Source organism: Cetorhinus maximus, chromosome 18 (assembly GCF_964194155.1).
Source record: "Cetorhinus maximus chromosome 18, sCetMax3.hap1.1, whole genome shotgun sequence".
NCBI classification, from domain to species: Eukaryota; Metazoa; Chordata; class Chondrichthyes; order Lamniformes; family Cetorhinidae; genus Cetorhinus; species Cetorhinus maximus.
This window is the reverse complement of record NC_135896.1, coordinates 39943871-39964785: the sequence shown is the minus strand read 5'-3', so window position 1 is coordinate 39964785 and position 20915 is coordinate 39943871. Positions and strand designations below refer to the sequence as shown.

The 20915-nt window shown below is 41.8% G+C and overlaps 1 protein-coding gene across 3 annotated transcripts in view; it reads right to left on the bottom strand.

Moving 5' to 3' along the window:
- tdrd9 (tudor domain containing 9) overlaps positions 1–20915 on the bottom strand; it is a 223383-nt gene that overhangs the window by 14306 nt on the left and 188162 nt on the right. For 2 of the 3 annotated variants that reach the window (XM_078562446.1, XM_078562447.1), the window contains exon 29: positions 20261–20370. In XM_078562446.1, the coding sequence (XP_078418572.1) occupies positions 20261–20370 (110 nt within the window). Of the gene's footprint in view, positions 1–16978; positions 17055–20260; positions 20371–20915 lie in introns of those variants that run through there. The other variant, XM_078562448.1, reaches the window with a different exon arrangement.

Here is a 20915-nt window from a genome sequence, read left to right as displayed (position 1 = left end):
TTATTGTAGAGTTAACATCAGAAGCACCTGATGCTGATGGAATTATGATGTAATGACACATGGCTAAATAACAGATCTGGAGAGAGATGAACAACCTCGTGCAGAGTTCCTAAGATATACATAGAGCTGTAAATAAATAATAATGGTTTTAACAAATTACAGTCTTGAGTAGATTATTCATGGAAAATAAAAAGCCCCGAAGAACCAAAGGAATAATTAATTGGGGGAAAGACAACTTCGATGGGATGAGATTGCATCTGAGTCGAGTGAGTTGGAATCAAATGTTGGCAGAAAAGACGGTGGCTGAACAATAGGACACCTTCAAAGTAAAAGTATTGCAGGCAATGTCGAGGTATATTCCCTTGAAGGTGAAAGGTAGGACAAATAAATCCAGAGCGCCCTGGATGACAAGTGAAATAGAGGTAAGGATGAAAAGGAAGAAGCGCATACGACAGATGTCAGGTAGAAAATATAATGGAGAATCAGGCTGAATATAAAACGACCAGAGGGTAAGTGAAGGAACTAAGTGGAAAAACAAGGAGATAGCATGGAAGGAGGCTGACAGAGAACATAAAAATGGAATCCCATGGTCTTCTATAAGCATGTAAATAATAAATAGGGTGGTAAAAGAAACAGTAGGGCCAGTTAGGGACAAAAAAGGGGACTTGCATGTGGAGGCTGGAAAAATAGTGGAGGTGTTGGACGAATACATTGCATCTGTTTTTACAAAGGAAGAAGATGCTACCCACGCCGAGGTGAGAGAGGAGGTAACTGGTAGACAATAAGAACTTACAAGGGAGAGGAAGGAGGTGTTGGAAAGGTTATCTTTACTTGAAATAGATAAGATACCAGGATCGGATGAGATGCATCAAAGGTTACTGAGGGAGGTGAGAGTGGAAATTGCAGAGGCACTAGTGATAATCTTCCAGTCTTCCTTAGGCACAGGGGAGGAGCCAGAGGACTGGAGAATTGCGAATGTTACACCCTTGTTCAAAAAGGGGTGCAAGGATAATGCCAGCAACTACAGGCCAGTCAGTTTGACGTCAGTGGTAGGCAAACTTCTGGAAACTATAGTATAGGATAAAATCAATAGTCACTTAGACGAGTGCAGGATCATTATTGAAAGCCAGCATGGATTTATCAAGGGGAATCATGTTTAGCTAACTTGGGAGTTTTTTGAGGAGATGAGAGAACGTTGATAAGGGAAACACTATTGATGTGGTGTATATCGATTTTCAAAAGGCATTTGATACAGTATCTCACAACAGACTTGTGAGCAAAATTATAGATCACAGAATGAAAGGGAAAGTAGGCACTTGGATAAGAAATTGGCTGAGTGATAGGGCACAGAGAGTAGTGATAAATGGTTGTTTTTCAAATTATAGCAAGGTTTGTAATGGAGTTCCTCAGGGGTCATTGTTGGGACCCTTGCTCTTCCTGATATATATTAATGACCTAGACTGTGGTGTGCAGGGCACGATTTCAAAATTTGCAGACGATGTGAAGATTGGAAATGTTGTCAACCGTGAAGGGGATAGTCTTGAACTTCAAAAGGGCTTAGACATGTTGGTGGATCGGGCAGATGAAATCCAATGCAGAAAAGTGTGAGGTGATTCGTTTTGGCAGAAAAAATATGGTTGAGACAGTATAAAATAAAGGGGGAGCCTCTAAAAGAGATGCAGCAACAGAGGGACCTTGGTGTATACAAACATAGGTCATTGAACATGGCAGGACATGTTGAGAGAGCAGTTAATAAAGCATGTAGTATCTTAGTTTTTATTAATAGGAGCATTGTGTACAACAGTAAGGCGGTCAATGTTGAGCTTGCATAAGACACTGATTAGGCCTCATCTGGAGTACTGCATCCAGTTCTGGGCGCCATACTTGAGGAAGGATGTGAAGGCATTGGAGAGAGTACAGCAGAAATTCACAAGAATGATTCCAGGGATAAAGAACTGTAGCTATGAGGATAGATTGGAAAGATTGGGACTCTTTTCCTTGAAGAAAAGATGGCTGAGGAGATTTGGAGGTATTCAGGATCTTGGGAGGTTAGACAAGGTAAAGAGTGAGAAACTGTTCCCAGTCAAGAGAACATCAAGGACTAGAGGGCACAGATTCAAAGTAATTGGCAAAGGGAGTAAATGTAATGTGAGGAAATATTTTTTCACCCAGAGGGTAGTTGGAGTATGGAACAAGCTTCCTGAAAGGGTGGTGGAAGCAGGTTCAATCGAGGTATTTAAAAGGGAACTGGTTTGCTACCTGAAAAGAAATAATATGCAAGATTATAGGGGTAAGGCAGGGAAGTGGGACCAGGTGGAATGATCTTTCAGAGAGCCAGTGCAGACTCAATGAGCTGAATGGCCTCCTTTTGCACTGTAAATATACTGTGGCTATAATACTAGATCTAGGGTACACAGTTTAAGAGTAAAAGGTCTCCCTCTTAAGACAGAGATGAGGAGAATTTGTTCTCTCAAAGGGTTGTTAGTATGTTGAATTCTCTTCGCTACAGAGCAGTGGAGGCTGTGTCATTGAATTTATTCGGGCAGAGCTAAACAGATTTTTGATAGACAAGGTAGTCAAGGGTTATGGGGGGGCAGCAGGAAACTGGAGTTGAGACCACAGCCAGATCAGCCATGATCTTATTGAATGGTAGAGCAGGCATAAAGAGCCAAATGGCCTATCCCTGCTCCTAAGTCCAATGTTCCCATGATTCCATCCTTAAGCCTCTCTACCTTCCTTTCCTCATTTAAGATGCTCCTTAAACATGCCTCTTTGACCCAGCTTTTGCTCTTGTATCTCAACATCTCCTTACATGGTTCAGTTAAAATTTTGTTTAATAACATTCCTATGAAGGACTTCGAAAGTTTTACTATATTAAAAGGAGCTTTGGTAAGTACAAGTTGTTATTGTAGAGTTTTAAGTACTATTGCTATAAGCAGAAGGGACCCAAGATCGTCCTTTATGAAATTAACAGTGACACAATGGATGAATGGAAGAAAAATACTTGCAAAGAGCATATAAAATAAATCATTGCCAAAGGCAACTAAAAAGGAAAAAAGTTTTTGCAAGTCGAATCAATGTGCTATTAGATGAAGGGAGTAATCGGAGTAAATCTAAAAATACCTGATTCATCTACAGCAAGCTTCAACTGTGATATCTGATAAAACTCAATTCTTTTAAAATTAAAAGTAAAGGATTTTATTCAAAAAGTTGAAATCACAAATTTAACCAGAGGGCCCATTATCAGCTGAGCTTACTGACATTTTAGCCAAAATATTGATAACATAGAAAATTTAGGACACAGGAGGCAATTCAGTCATCATGTCTGTGCCAACTGAAAAAGATCTATCCAACCAAATTCCACCTTCCAGTTCTTGATCTGTAGCCCTGTAAGTTGCAGCATATCCAAGCATTTTTTTTTAATGCAATGTAGGTTTCTGCCTCTAACCAACCTTGCAGGCAGCAAGTTCCAGATCCCACCACCCTCCGGGTGAAAACATTTCTCAACTCTCCTCTAATCCTTCTGTCAATTACTTTACATCCAAACCTCTTAAATATTGACCTCTCTGCTAAGGAAGACAGATGCCTCCTATCTACTAATTTTTGCCCCCTCATTATTTTATACAATTCAACTAAAATTCATCTCGACCCCAGCCAACCAGTCTTTCCTCATGGCTAATATTCTTAATTCCTAGCAACATCATTGTAAATCTTCTTGCTAACCCTTCAAGTGAGATCACATCCTTCCTGTGGTGCAATGGCTAGAATTGTACACAGTACTTTCGCTGCAGCCTAATAAGTGGTTAATACAGTTCTAGCATAACCTTCCTGCTCTTATATTCTATTCCTCAGCTAATATAGGCAAGTATCCCATATGCCTTCTTAACAACTTTATCGAGTTATCCTGCTACCCTCAAAAGATCTGTGGACATGCATTCTAAGGCATCTCTGTTCCCTTATACTTCTCAGTATCCTACCGTTTATTGTGCATCGCTTGCCTTGTTTGTCCTCCCCAAATGCATTATCTCACACTTCTCTGCACTGAATTCTGTTTGTCACTTCTCTGCCCAACTGACCAGTCTATTGATATCTTTCTGTAGCCTTCAGGTTTCTTCCTCACCATCAACCACAAACCATTTAAGCATGCCCCCTACATTTAAGTCTAAATCGCTAATATATATATAGATATAGATATGCCACAAAAAGCAAGGGACCCTGCACTCTGTGGACCCCAATGGAAGCAGCCTTCCAGTCACAAAAATCACCATCGACTATTAACTTTATTTTCTGCTACTGAACCAATTTTGGATGCAGTTTTTCTTGGATTCCATAGGCTTTTAATTTTCTAAACAGCCTGCCATGTTGAACCTTGTCAAAAGCCTTGCAAAGACTACATTAAATGCCCTACCCTCATTGACTCTCCTCGTTACATCTTCAAAAGTTCAAGCAAATTAGTCAGACATGACCTTACCTTAACAAATCCATGTTGACTGTCCTTAACCTTTATTTTCCTTCTTAAATGATCGTTTTTACTATCCATTGGAATTTTTTCCAAAAATGTACCCATCACCAAGGTCAGGCTGACTGTCCTGTAATTATTCTGTCTACCCTTTCCTTCCTTATAGAACAATGGTACAATGATAACATGCCTGAAGCTACGCTATTTCCTGCCTTATTGCTACTCTTAGCAGCCTGGGATAAATTTAATCCAATTTGGTGATTTATCTACTTTCAAAGATGCTGAACCCCTTAATAGTTCTTCTCTCACTACAGTTACCCCATCCAATATTTCAAACTTCTCATTTACTTCAGTTCTCCTCAACTACAATGTCCTGCGCCGTTCCTCCTTTGTGTGAAGACAAAGTATTCATTAAGAACCATGTCCATGTCTTCTGCCTCCACAGAAAAGATCTTTGCTAAGTCTCCAATAGGCCCTACTCTTACCTTTTCTCGCTTATTTACGTATTTATGAAACAACTTTAGGTTTTACTTGCCAATATTTTTGAATGCTCTCTTTGCTTTCTAAGTTTCCTTTTTAATTTCACCCCTGCCAGTTTATATAATCTATCCCATAGTACTGAGTTCTTAGTATCTGACATAACCTCTTTTTTTTGCCTTATCCTAACCTGTATGCTCTTTTGACAAGCAGGGAGGTCTAGATTTGAGAGTCCCATTCTTAACTTTTTGGGAAGGGGTTCATTCTGAAACATCTCCATCCGCTCCTTGAATGCCTGCCACTGCTTGAACACTGATTTATCTTTAAGTAGCTATTTTTACTTTTGTCAAATCACATATCAACGTAGTCGAATTGACCTTTCCAAAAATTAAACATTTACTCTTGGTTTATCATTGTCCTTTTCCATAACTACACTAAAACAAACTGAGTTAAGATCAATACCATCAAAAATGCTCTCCTACTGATACCTCTTCCATTTTCCCAGCTTCTTTTCCTACAACTAAATCCAGAACTGTCGCTTCTCATTGGATTTGTTATGAATTAGCTGAAAAAAAAATCTTGCGTGCATTTTAAGAATTCTGAGCCCTCCATACCTTGTACACTGATTTTACCTCAGTTAATATTAGGGTAATTGAAAGCCCCTATTATTTCTACACTTCTCAGTAATTTGCCTACACATTTGTTCAACCATCCCCTTCTGATTGCTTGGGGTTCAATAGTATACTCCCAGTAGTCTGTTTGGACTATATGGACTCTGGCTCTGGATCCCATGAAGTCTCATGGCATCAGGTCAAACATAGGCAAGGAGACCTACAGTCATAAAGTCAGAGTTTAACGGCACAGAAAGAGGCCCTTCAGCTGATCATGTCCGCACTGGTCATCAAATCCCTACCTACTCTAATTCCATTTTCCAGCACTTGGCCTGTGGCCTTGTATGCTATGGTGTTTCAAGTATTCATCTAAATACTACTTAAATGTTGTGAGGGTTCCTGCCTCTACCGCCTTTTCAGGCAGTGAGTTCCAGAAGCCCCCACACTTTGGGTGAAAAAAATTTTCCTCTAATCCCCACTAAACCTCCCGCCCCTTACCTCAAATCTATGCCCCCTAGTTATTGACACCTCCACCAAAGGGAAAAGTTTCTTTCTATCTACGCCCCTCATAATTTTGTACACCTCAATCAGGTCCCCCCTCAGCCTTCTCTGCTCTAAGAAAAACCCCAGCCTATCTAGTCTCTGTTCATAGCTAAAACACTCCAGCCCAGGCAACATCCTGATGGATCTCCTCTGCACCCTGTCTAGTCCAATCACATCCTTCCTATAATGTGGCAACCAGATGTGGCATAACGTTTTATACAGCTCCATCATAACTTCCATCCTCTTGTATTCAATGCCTCGACTAATAAAGGCAAGTATTCCATATGCCTTCTTAACCATCTTATCTACCTGCTGCCTTCAAGGATCTATGGACATACACACCAAGGTCCCTCTGATCCTCTGTACTTCTTAAGGTCCTACCATTGATCATGTACTCCTTTGCCTTGTTAGTCCTCCCAAAATACATCACCTCTCACTTTTCAGGATTAAATTCCAATTTCCACTGTTCTGCTCAGCTGACCAGCCCGTCTCTATCGTCCTGTAGTCTAGGGCTTTCTTTCTCTCTATTTACCAAACCACCAATTTTCATGTCATCTGCGAACTTACTAATCATACCTCCTATATTCATGTCTAGATCATTAACGTACACTACAAACAGCAAGGGACTCAGCACTGAACCCTGCAGTACGCCACTGGACACAGGCTTCCAGTCACAAAAACAACCTGCGACCATCACCCTCTGCCTCCTGCCACTGAGCCAATTCTGGATCCAATTTGCCAAATTGCCCTGGATCCCCAAGGGCTCTTACCTTCTTGACCAGTCTCTCATACGAGACCTTGTCAAAAGCCTCACTGAAGTCCATGTAGACTACATCAACTGCACTAGCCTCATCTACACAGTTAGTCACCTCCTCAAAAAATTTGTTAGATATGATCTCTCCCTGCCAAAGCCATGCTGACTATCCTTGATTATTCCTTGCCTCTCCAAGTGGACATTAATTCTGTCCCTCAGAATTTTTTCCAGAAGTTTCACTACCACTGATGTTAGACTCACTGGCCTATAGTTCCCTGGTTTATCCCTACCACTCTTCTTGAATAATAGTACCACATTAGCCGTCCTCCAATCCTCTGGAACCTCTCTGCCTGAGAGGATTTGAAAATTCATGTCAGGGCCCCTGCAATCTCCTCCCTTGCTTCCCACAGCAGCCTGGGATACATCTCATCTGGGCGTGGGGATTTATCCACTTTTAAGCCTGCTAAAACTGCTAATACTTCCTACCGCTCAATGCTAATTTGTTCAAGTATATCACAGTCCCCCACTCCCTGATTTTTATACCTGCATCGTTCTTCCCTATAGTGAATACAGATGCAAAGTACTCATTTAAAACCTCACCTACATCTTCCGGCTCCTCACAGATTGCCACTTTGGTCCCTAATGGGCCCTACTCTTTCCTTGGTTATCCTCGTGCCCCTAACATACTTATAAAATGCCTTTGGATTTTCCTTTATTTTACCTGCCAATGTTTTTTCATACCCCCTCTTCGCTGTCCTAATTTCTTTTCTAAGTAACCCCTTGCACTTTCTATACTTCTCTAGGGCTTCTGCTGTTTTGAGTCCTTGGTATCTACCATAAGCTTCCCTTTGTTTCCTTATCCAATCCTGTACATTCCTTGACATCCAGGGTTCTATGGACTTGTTGGTCCCACCTTTCACCTTTAAGGGAAAATGTTGGCCCTGCACTCTCACTATTTTCTTTTTGAATGACTCCCACTGCTGATGTAGATTTTCCTACAAAGTAGCTGTTCCCAGTCCACTTTGGCCAGATCCTGTCTTAGCATATTAAAATCGGCCTTCCCCCATTTCAGAACTTTTATTTCAAGTCCATCTTTGTCCTTCTCCATAACTACCATAAATCTTACTGAGTTACGGTCAACATCACCGAAATGCTTCCCCCACTGACACTTCTGCCACTTTCCCGGCTTTGTTCCCTAAAATTAGTTCTAGCACCACCCCCTCTCATGTAGGGCTTTCTATGTGCTGGCTCAAAAAGCTCTCCTGGATATATTTTAAGAATTCTGCCCCCTCTAAGCCTTTGACAATTTGTTTATCCCAGTTAATATTGGGGAAGCTGAAATCTCCTATGATTACCCTATTATTTTTACACTTCCCCGAGATTTGCCTACATATCTTCACTTCTATCTCACCCTGACTGTTTGGGGGTCTTTAGTACACTCCTTGATAATATTGCGACTCCACCTCCTCTTATACAGCCCTCCCCCCGCCATCCCCGTCTCGCCTGTAGATTCTAGACCCCAGAATATTGAGCTGCCAATTCTGCCCCTCCCTCAATCATGTCTCCGCGATAACAATGATGTCATGTTAATCAACACCAACTCATCTGCCTTACTCGCAAGACTCCTTGCATTATAATAAATGCCATCCAGCCTTGCTCCCTTGTGCCTTAATTTGACTATATATGCTCTGCCTTCCAGACTGACTTGGTTTTACTTCTATTCTTGCCTGTACATCACCCCCAACTATACCTCCACTCCGTATCCCATCCCCTTGACAAATTGGTTTAAACCTCCACCAACAGCAGTAGCAAACCTTCCCACAAGGATGTTGGTCCCATTCCGGTTCAGGTGCAACCCGTTGGACTTTTACAGATCCCACCTTCCCCAGAAAATGACCCAGTGATCCAGGAATCTAAGGCCCTCCTTCCTGCAACAACTCTTCAGCCACGCATTCATCTGCTCTATCCGCCCATTCCTATACTCACTAGCACGTGGCACCGGGGGTAATCCAGAGATTATATCCTTTGAGGTCCTGCTTTTCAATCTGCTACCTAGCTCCTTAAATTCTCATTGCAGGACCTCAACCCTCTTTCTACCTTTGCTGTTGGAACCAATGTGAGTCACAATCTCTGACTGCTCGCCCACTTCAGAATGCCCTGCAGCCGTTAAATAACATCCTTGACCCTGGCCCCGACACACCATCCTGGAATCACGTCTGTGGCCACAGAAACGCCTGTCTGTACCCCTCCCCCATTGTGCAGCTGGGCTCTGGATGCACTCCCCAGAAGAACTGTCACTTTCACCGTTTTCCAACACAGAAAAACTGTTTTGAGTGAGTTGCACTCTGGGGCTTTCCTGACTACCTGTCTGCCTCCCTTCGTCTGACTGTTGGTCACCCATTCCTTCTCTGACTGCACTTCCTTAAGCTGCAGGGTGACCACATCTAAAAATGTGCTATCCACGTAACTCCCAGCCTCGCGGATGCACTGCTGTGCCACCAGCCAACGCTCAAGCTGGCCAAACCAGCGGCACTTCCTGCAGATGTGGTCATCCAGACTGCCAGGAGCATCTAAGACTTCCTACATGCTGCAGGCCGTGCGACAAACAGGTCTGAGCTCCCCTGCCATACCTTTAGTTAAAATACTCTTACCCTAAAGTTAAGCCAAATAGAAAATTATTTAAGTTTCTTTCTTTTTAAAAAAATACTAGAACTCTTACTTCTCCTTAATGTAGCTTTAAAGTGGAGAAAAGCAACTTACCCACTACCTACCAATCAGCTCTCTGCTTTGCGCTAACTTCACTTTCATCAGCCTTTTCGAATTCTGGCAGGGTGCCTGTTGGGGTTAGCTGCTGCTCCGGCTGGCTCGATCTGGGCCTCGACTCGGCTTTTATTGAGAAGCTCAACTGATGCCATTCACCCCCAGGTTCGCTCCACTTTGGCTGCTGCTCTGACTGGCTGGTTACCACCTAACGCCACACCCACCTCACAACCCCACTCCAGACCATTCCTCAGACGATGCATCTGTACTCCTCCATGTTGAATACCACTTGAAAGAAGCACTGGGGGTGGCAAGGGCACAGAATATACTCTGGGTGGGGAAGTTCAATGTCCATCACCGAGTGTGGCTCGGTTGCACCACTACTGACTGAGCTAGCAAAGTCCTAAAGGACATAGCTGCTAGACTGGGTCTGCGGCAGGTAGTGGGAGACCAACAAGAGGGAAAAACCTACCTGAACTCATCCTCACCAATCTACCTGTTGCAGGTGCATCTGGCCATGACAGTATTGGTAGGAGTGACCACCTTGTGGAGACGAAGTGCTGCCTTCATATTGAGGATACTTTCCATCATGTGTGTCACTACTACGGTGCTAAATGGGATAGATTTCAAACAGATCTAGCCTCTCAAATCTGGACATCCATGAGGCATTGTGGGCCATTAGCAGCAGCAGAATTATATACAATCACAATCTGTAACATCATGGCACAGCATATCCCCCATTCTACCATTACCATTAAGTCAGGGAATCAATCCTGGTTCAATGAAGAGTCCAGGAGGGCATAAAAGGGGCACCACCAGGCATATCTAAAAATGAGATGTCAACCTGGTAAAGCTATAACACAGCACTACTTGCATGGCAAACAGTGGAAGCAGCATGCGATAGACACTAGCTAAGCAATCCCACAACTAACGGATCAGATCTAAGCTCTGCAGTCCTGCCACATCGTCATGAATGGTGCTGGACATTTAAACAACTAACTGGAGGAGGAGACTCAGCAAATATTCCCCTCCTCAATGATGGGGGAGCCTGGCACATCAGAGCAGATGAAGCATTTACAACCATCTTCAGCCAGAAGTATCGAGTGGATGATGCATCTCGGCCTTCTCCTGAGGACCCCAGCATCACAGATGCCTGTCTTCAGGCAATTCGATTCACTCCACATGATATCAAGAAACAAATGAAAGCACTGGATACTGCAAAGGCTACGGGCCCTGACAACATTGCAGCAAAAGTACTGAAGCTTTGTGCTTCAGAACTAGCAGCACCCCGAGCCAAGTTCTTCCAGTGCTGGCATCTATCCGCAATACAGAAGTTGCCCAGGTATATCCTGTACACAAAAAGCAGGGCAAAATCTAACTGGGCCAATTATCGCCCCATCAGTCTACTCTCAATCATCAGCAAAGTGATGGAAAGTGTTGTCGACAGTGCTATCAAGCGGCACTTACTCAGCAATGGCCTGCTCACTGACACTCGGTTTGGTTTCCAGCTGGGCTATTCTGCTCCCGACCTCATTACAACCTTGGTTTAAACATGGACAAAAGGGCTGAACTCCAGAGGTGAGTGACTGCCCTTAACATCAAGGCAGCCTTTGACCAAGTATGGTACCAAGGAGCCCTAGCAAAACTGGACTGACTGGGAATAAGGGAGAAAACTCTCCACTGGTTGGAGTCATACCGAGCACAAAGGAAGATGATTGGGTGGTGGAAGGTCAATCATCTCAGTCCCAGGACGTCACTGCAAGAGTTCCCCTGGGTAGTGTCCTAGGCACAACCATCTTCAGCTGCTGCATCAATGACGTTCCATCCATCATAATATCAGAAGTGGGGTTGTTCGCTCATGATTGCACAATGTTCAACACCATTCGTGACTCCTCAGATACTGAAGCAGTCCTATGTGTCCAAATGCAGCAAAACCTGGACAACATTCGGCTTGTGCTGACAAGTGGCAAGTAACATTCGTGCCACCTAAGTGCCAGGCAGTGACCATCTCCAATAAGAGAGAATCTAACCATCTTCCCTTTATGGTCAGTGACATTACCATTGCTGAATACCCCACTAACAACATCCTGGACCATTGACCAGCCATATAAACACTGCGGCTACAAGAGCAGGTTAGGGGCTGGGAATTCTGTGGCAAGTCACCCACCTCCTGACTCCCGAAAGCATGACCACCATCAACATGGCACAAGTCAGGAGTGTGATGGAATACTCTCCACTTGCCTGGATGAGTGCAGCTCAACAACACTCAAGAAGTTCCACACTGTCCAGGTCAAAGCAGCCCACTTGATCAGCACCTCATCCACAACTTTAAACATTCGCACTTTCCACCAACAACGCACAGTGGCAGCAGTGTATACCATTTACAAGATGCAGTCCAGCAACATACCAAAGCTCCTTCGACAGCACCTTCCAAACTTACAACCTCTACCACCTAGAAAGACATGGGCAGCTGATGCTTGGGAACACCACCACCTGCATGCTCCCCTCCAAGCCACACAACATCCTGACTTGGGACTATACTGCCATTCCTTCCTGGTCACTGGATCAAAATCCTGGAACTCCCTTCCTAACAGCACTCAAGGTGCACCTACACCACATGGACTACAGCAGTTCAAGAAAGCAGCTATCACCTTCTCAAGGACAATTAGGGATAGGCAATAAATGCTGGCCTCGCCAGCAACGCCTAAATCCTGTGAGAAAAAAAAAATGGCCTCATTGATGATCCTTCTAGCATAGGATAACAGGGTCATTTGACACCTCAGGGGATGGTCGTCCCTGCCCTTTGAGAGTCACCCCAGGCAAGGGTTAAGGAGCCATGGCCAACTGCAGAACCAGCAAATCTTTTGGTGGTGTTGGGAGAAGTGCTAGAACCTCGAAGGACAACAGTTGCTTACAGGCAGAGAATTCTTCAGGAAGAGGACTTGTGCTTCCTCTAAGCACACATGAGGAAAGCGATGGGAAACCACCTCATGTATACTTTTCTCTAGTCATATCGATCAATAAAATTGAAAATGGGAGGCTCCCACAAACAACTGAACAAGAAAGTACAAGTCTGCCAGGTGTGGAGAAATGAGCAAAGACCTGCCTTAGGCAGATCATTACTGCATCCTGTTAACTGTATATTAATTGTAATAAAGTTAAGGATACACAAATGGAATGAAGTGAATGGAAAAATAGATAGGGGCCATAATCGGAGCACTGGCTAAATTTCTGACTGACAATGGAGGGGGAATTTGCTAATGATGAGTTTAGAAACTTATTTGTGGTCATGAACACCACAGCTGAAAATCCTTACAACAGTGGACTCTCTGAAAGAAATCACATGATGAACAATGAGATGCTCCATAAGATCATAACTGATCAGCCAAACTAGAAGTTAACAACTGTTGGCATTTGTGGTTCATGGAAAGAATTTGCTTGAGATGATAGGTGGTATAGTCCTTATCAGTTGGTCTGTGGAAGAAATCCCAAACTACCTCTGTGCTGTGTGATAGTTCCCTGCCCTAGAAAGGGCTACAATTAGTTCAACTTCTTCTGCACACTTGAATGCTTTACATGCATGGAGAAGGGCATTCAACAACACTGAATTCTCTGAGAAAATTCGGACAGCACTAAGGCATCATATAAATCTGAGATAAACTTTTAATCCTAGGCATTTAGTATATATAAAAGAGAGGGTCATAAAGAGAGGAAAGGTCCAGGTAACATGATAGGGTTTGATGGTAAGACAGTGGTTCTCTAACATGGTCGTCAAACTATTTGGGTTCATTCATTGTAATTAATTGGGATTTATTACAAACTTTCAAAATCTGAGCAATTAATAGAAAGCAATGAGATATCCTGTATCTCTCATACTCATGTGTTTGACAGTTATGAGGAACAGAATGTGGTAAATCAAAGGCCGGATGGCAAGAGCCAGAATAATACTGACGCACAGGACAGGGCTATCATATCCAAAGGATAACTGCCTTGATTGAATACTCAGGTGATATCCAGAGCAGAGGGTCCAGTGAATGGAGGGGTATGACTATTGTAGGGAGAGCAGGGAAAGCACAGGTTTAAATATTGGCTAAATATCCAATGTGCTGGACAAGATGATCTATGGACTGGCAGGACGGGTGAAAAGAGTGGAAAGCAGAAATATCTTGTACGAATACTCATTGTGGATCTGGGAGTGACTCTTGTGCTCAAAAACATGTACCAGCGACATACCCTCTGAATGTGGAAAGGAGATATACTGTAGCAATAGTCCAGAAAGACATTGAAGAGCAAGTAGAGGCCATAGCTTGGTTAGATTACACAATAAAACAAGGACTACAGAACAATCTAGAAACACTAGTAAAAGTAGAAGCCTATATGACCAGAAAGTTTTGATGGCTGGCAATAAATCAGAAGATAAATTAATATGAGGTGAAACAAAAACAGTTGGATGGAATTTGGTGTCGAGTACCAGATAAGGGGGCAGCCAGCCTTATTACATGGATGGACATGTACAGAAAAAGTTCTCCCAGATGAGATTTATAAGGCTAAAGCGAGACTCGTGCCTTAGGGTTTCGATGAGCAACTTAGAGATCAAGATATTACAGTGGACTTCTCCACAGCAGGAGAAGTAATCCTGAAAATTTTCTTAGCTCTGTCAGCCACATATTCATGGCAATGTAGGTCGATCAATATAAAAGCCACATTTTTGCAGGGAGAAAAACAGACGAAAGTGTTTTTAAAACTGTTTAAAGGGGCAAGCTATGTAGAAGGAAAGCTGTGGAAATTAAACAAATGCATTTACGGATTAAATGATGCATCAAGGGTATGGTAATTCTCCGTTAAATCTGTTATTCTGAAAGTAGGCTACACTGAACTGAAAGCAGATCTAGCAATGTTCTACTGGTAACACAAAGGGAAACTCTCAACTTTATACAGTGGGGTTCTGTGGAATTTAAGCAATTTGTTCTAAAAAAGATTAAAGGGCAATTTAACTTTGGAAATCAGGCTTCAGGAACTTTAAATTTATAGGTTGAGACATTAAGCAGAATAGGTCTCAAATAGCCTCAAATCAACCACTTTATTTAGAATGCATTACTTATATCCCAATGAATTGTGCAAGGTCATCACAGAAAGATGATATATTTAACGAAGAAACAGGGCAGTTAAGAAGCTTAAATGGACACAAACTGGCTATGCACTCAGACAAGACCAGATGCTAGGTTCGACGTATTGGAGCTAAGCACTATGATAAAACACTATAATTGAGGACATTTTAAGGGCAAACAATACATTTAAAAATTAAATACGGAAAATGCATACTCAAGTTTCCAGTCTTTGGGACCCAAAGGGCATACCAGTAGTCATTTTAAGTGATGCTTTTCATGACCACCTTCTAGATGGGTATTTCACTTTAGCTGGTTTTATAATATTCTTGGTGGGTGAGAATTGAAAACATTGCACTGGAAAGCTAAGAAAATAAAAAGGGTGGTTAAAAATACTTTGCTGAAACACTAGCTCTTGTAGAAGCAACAGATATGGGCTTTTACTTGTCAAACATTTTAGGGGCAATTCTACACAAGGGGAATTCTGAGAATAGTTTGCCCATTGAACATGATAATCGTTCCCTGTGGGATAAAACACATTCGACAAAAAGTATGAGTGAGAAAAGGTTAAGGGTTGATTTTGCTCATGTAAAAGAGATACTAGAAAGAAAAGAAATCTCCAAGATCAAATGGGTCATCAATTGTTAGATTGCTTTACACAAAAAATGCTTGCACAAAGAGGCTACTGGAGGTCATGGAAGAGGAACCTCTTGTATTATGATATGATGAATAGAATATGGAAAACCATTTTTTTCTCTCTTTTCTTTGATTTGTTTTGAAATATTGTGTTATGAAATTTTGATTTAAAGAGGGGAATCTGTTAATGGTATCTTAATTGTATTATTAAGGTTAAGGAGGGCTTTAAGGTTGATGATGTAATACCTTGAGCACATGTAAAGAGAGACCTCTGGGACACTGGGTGTTGATTAGGGAGGAGGCAGACATTTGTAATGTTTATTTTTGGAAATAAATTTAGTATTAAATAAAAGATTGGCATTTGGTTTCCTACTTCGTCACCTGGCTATCAAATTTAATACACCCTGGTATATCATCTCTGTATTTGTTACTTTAAACAATTTTTCAAAACTTCTCCCATCCCTGTAATATTGAGCTGCATTCCTGCTCTTCTTTAAGTCATGTTTCATTAAGAGCTACAATATCATGCTTCCAAGTGTCCATTTTGTCCTTCAGATCAGCTGTCTTATTGACTAGACTCCTTGCAATGAAGCTCAGGTGCTTCATGCAATTTCACAGAACACTGCGTTTGATATTAATTTTAGTCAACAATGAAAATATATAGCAATAGATGAACAATTAAATAAGTTTCTGCAGAGCGTTATATATGAATATACTAATTATGAGGGCTAGGCCCCTCGAGCTTGCTTCATCATTCAATATGATGGCTGATCTGATTGTAATCTCTACTCCACATTCCCGCCTACCCCAATAACCTTTCACCCCCTTATCAAGAATTGATCTAGTTTTGCCTTAAAAATATTCAAAGACTGCTTCCACTGCTTTTTGAGGAAGAGAGTTCCAAAGGTTCATCACCCTCAGAGCAAAAGATGTGGTTGGCTGCCCAGTGATTAAAAAAGATAAATACATTTTTTTCCTTAAATACCGATTTCATTTAGAATATCTCAGGAGAGATTAAGGAACCATGCCAAAGCAACTCTTTTTGCTCCCCCTGGTGGCTGGCTTCAAAGCAGCTCTTTAAACAGCTTGCTGTCGAAGGGAAAGGAAGAAAAATACGTTGAAAAAGGATTAAGTGTTCTACTATACTAAAAATGCTAATACACTGGCGTAACTTTCAATACTGACCACATCAGCATTAAACCAACATGACAACAAAGTTAAACTTTTAGCTTAATATACACTCATCTAACTTCAATAAAACAGCATTGAATCTTGCTCTAAAATGAATGCAGCTACATCAACATGCAATTTCGTGCTTCTCTTGCAAATGCCAGAAAATTGCATCAGGAATATGATAAAATTCCAATCTACATTTTAAAAAGTTCCATTACTATCTGGTCAAGGTAAAAAACTGTCACTATTGGCCGTCTACTCTAATATGCAAGCCTCTCAAAACTCAAATCACCTGTGCACATTGATTTAATAGATATGCTGTTTAGCCTGGTTACAGACTTGTACACTGGACACACCATAATAATTCCATTCCATGATTATAACATTCTGGTTCAGGATAGAAGCTGCCAATTAGCCTTTACGGGCATGGGTGGCTTATCCCGATTACCGAAAAGGCTGTGTGTCCCAGGATCCGAGATGGGGTCAGCAGCATGGATTTGAGAAGATGGGGTTCTGCTCTGCCATTCCTGCGCTAGCTTTGAGAATTTTAGGTCCAAAGAAAATAAAGAATGTTAATGGGAGTGTAAGAAAATGGGATTAAAGTAGATAGCTCTGACATGCAGTTAGCAGCAGCACAGGTTTGATGTCAAAAGTGGTCTTCTCTGCTGAAATTTCTGCTAGCTTTGTTTTACATCAATTGTAATTTGGGCCATTTAGTCATTTTTGAACAAACATCCTCACTCTGGTAGGAGAGGGTTCCATCTGCAGGAAGTAGTTTTCCAATCAATTTATACAGGAAGTGATTTGATATATGGAGCAGAAATTGTGGCACAATAACATCACATATAGCTTGAATTAGGTAAGATTTTCAGCAATCCTACAACTATACAAACATGTCAACATGTTAGCATATGAGCAACCTTCATCTTTTAAAATATGCCATCTTGAGTATTGCTGGAAAAAAGTTATTGGCAAAGCTTTTCATCTTGCATTCATTAGGAAATGCCAAGAAAATGCCAACGTCAGGGGAAACAAATTTATATTGTATGAGAAGAGAGTGCTGATTAGTTGGCAAGGGGACTCTAATTGGTATAGGCGTTGCCATGAAGAATACACCAGTTGATGATGACCGACAGTTAATTGCCAAGTATTGCTCAAAATTTAAATCAGGCAGCTCGACTCTAATTGGTCAAGGCACTGCCTTGGGGAATTGGCCAGTGAATGGCCATCACTTATTTTGTTTAGCTGAAACAGGCGCAACATGTTCTGTCTGCGAAGAACAGGACCCTGTGTTTTAATACATGTAGTTTCCAGTACACGTAAACACATCACATTATGAGCCTAGCTAGCAATCTTAAATTGGTTGTCAGCATAATTCTCAGCACACTGCGGATTATTTAGCAAATGTTGTCCAATCGCAGGATCACATCAAATGTTGGACAAACGCTTGCTGGACTTGTGAAAGAGTTTTGAGTGTTGTGCTGCCACGTGATATATATGACAGGGCTTGTCCTCACAGCTTGCTGCATCCACACAAAAACAATGTCCCTTATGCCCCATCTTATCTGTGACCGATTCTGCACAGCATGAATTGGCCAAATGGTTGGGCGAATTGTTACAGCCAGTTTTGCGCAAGTTTTCCAGATACAGAGTGAGGGATTCTTCCACATTTGCGAAGACCATAGAGGATTTGCATATCAATAGCAATGCTGTGTCCATGTGCTGACATTGCTAGCCTATTCACCAATGTTGCACTTAAGGAAGCCATAGATATTTGCGTGCAGCACTATATCATGGCAATCTAGACCTGCCACCATAGTGTGAATCAGTATTCATTGAGCTTATGAACTCGGCAACTCACACAGTTGAGTTCAGCTTTAATGACATCATGTGTGCCTAAATAGATAGTGTTGCCATGGGATCCCCTCTAGGCCCAGCTCTGACAAACATCTTTGTTGGGTTCTATAAGAAACGTGTTTTCGATGGAATGACACCTAACCACCTACCCCCTGCATATTTCCGATATGTGGATGATACATTTTATATATTTAAATCCGCAGCTGCATGTAATAATTTACTTGCATGTCTTAATGGGCTCCATCCTGCGCTCAAATTCACCTTTGAAATGGAGCAGTCAAATCAACTCCCCTTCCTTGATGTACTAGTTGAGAAATCTGCCAGTGAGTTCTCTACCATGGTGTAATGCAAGCCTACCTTCACAGGTCAATACACGTGTTGGGACTCTTACAATTCCATGTGCTATAAGATTGGCCATATCGACAACCTCATCAATAGGGCCCGAGCCATTTGCTCACCATGCAAGCTTGATGCTGAAATACGGCGCATTATCCGGCAGGATAATGGCTATCTTGATCAGATCCTTTCACACTGTATATCATGCAAACGCATGAATGAGCCCAAGGCCATCACTTTCGGCTCTGAAAAGTGCCCAGTCTACCTCAGGTTACTGTGGAAGGGCAAGGTATCTCAAGAATTTGAATAACAGGTGAAGTTAGCTATTTCACACTGCTACTATGCAGTGGCAACACGAGTGATGTTTGCCACTATCAGGATGCTGCTGTCAAGCCAAAAAGACATTCTGCCTAATACATAAATGAGTAACATGATGTATGAATTTCAGTGCCAGTGTGATGCTAGGTATGTAGGCCAAACGTCCTAAAGACTTGCCGATCGTATCAAACAGCTTGTCCCTTCCACTGTTCACAACAGGCAAGATACAGACCATACCCAACCAGCCGGTGCTTGCAAAACTCAAAATACAGTGTCCAACATTAAATGTGACTCTGTGATTGGACAATATTTGCTAAATAATCCTGTGTGCTAAGAATTATGCTGACAACCAATTTAAGATCGTTAGCAGGGCTCGCAGTGTGGTGCTGTGGCTCAGTTCATAGCACCCTCGCCTTTGAATCAGAGGGTTGTAGGTTCATGTCCCACTCCCGGAAACCAAGAACTGTGAATGTACTCGAAAGTGTTACAATCTGTGACTGTTGATAACTCGAAAGAGTTACATGTACTGTACTGGAAGCTACATATATTAATTCACAGGGCCCTGTTCTTTGCAGGCAGAAAGAGCATGTACACACATTGCACCTGTTTCAGCTAAACAAAATAAGTGATAGCCATTTGCTGGTTCATTCCCCAGGGCAATGCCTTGAACATTCAGTGTCAAGAGGCCTGGTTTAAATTTCAAACAATGCTTGGCAGTTAACTGTTAGTCACCATCAACTTGTGCATTCTCCATTACAATGCCTCTACCAATCAGAGTCCACATGCCAACCAATCAGCACTGTCTTCTCAGATTGTATAAACATGTTGTTCCCCCGGACATGGGTATTTTCTTGCGAATTGTCCTGATGAGTGTAAGGTGAAAAGCTTTAAATAAAAACGTCTTTTTTTTCAGCAATACTCAAGTTCTGTACCACCAAACGACTTAATACACCATCTCTAAAATATATACGTATTTTTTAAAATAGTTTAATCTCAAGAGAAAAGCATATTGCAACACCACCTGAAAAAGCAGTCATCCAAAATTGGTTCAATGTACAATCTATCTAGGAACACTATAACGTCCTTATACAAAAGTACATGATGAAATATACATGACCAGCAATCTACAAACTGAATATTAAGTTTACTATAATTGACCAAACACAGCAGAAACTGGAATACATTCACAACCACAACATGACTACCTTGTCTGAAGTAGCTTTATTAATACCTGATGTATTTACTGACACTGATGCGCCAACCAGCATCCTCTGGTGAATATCTTCAGGAGCATTATTCAGAGCTACTGAATTTATACTCTCTCTCTCAATCCAAACATTCCTATGGCAAAATTAAAATAGAAGTAATGTTTGTAAGAATAAAGTCAGTAGGTAAATAATAGTTTCTTGTTTTATCTCTCCCAAAATGTATATACATCTTTCCCAAACACCACTCAACTGAGTTCCAATCAACACACCTAGCGCACTTTCATTTAGCTTTCCTTTAAAATAGATGGAATAAATGGATCTTTGAGAAGCATCTGAATATTTTGAAATGCAGTCACTGTTTTAACATAAGATACAAGACAGTTAATTTGCACATAGCAAGGTCCAACAAACAGGAATGAGATAATGACCAGATAATCAGTTCTAGTGATGCTGAGCGAAGGATAAATGTTGTCCAGGGCACCAGAGAGAACTTCCATGCTCTTCTTCGATCTAGTGCCATGGAATCTTTTGCGTCATTTGAGAGGGCAGACAATACTTCGGTTTAATGCATCATCCAAAAGATGGCACCTCTGATAGTCCAATGCAATGCTGAAGGAGTGCTGCACAGTCAGCTTAGATTTTGCGCTCAAGTCTTTGGAGTGGGGCTTGAGCACACAA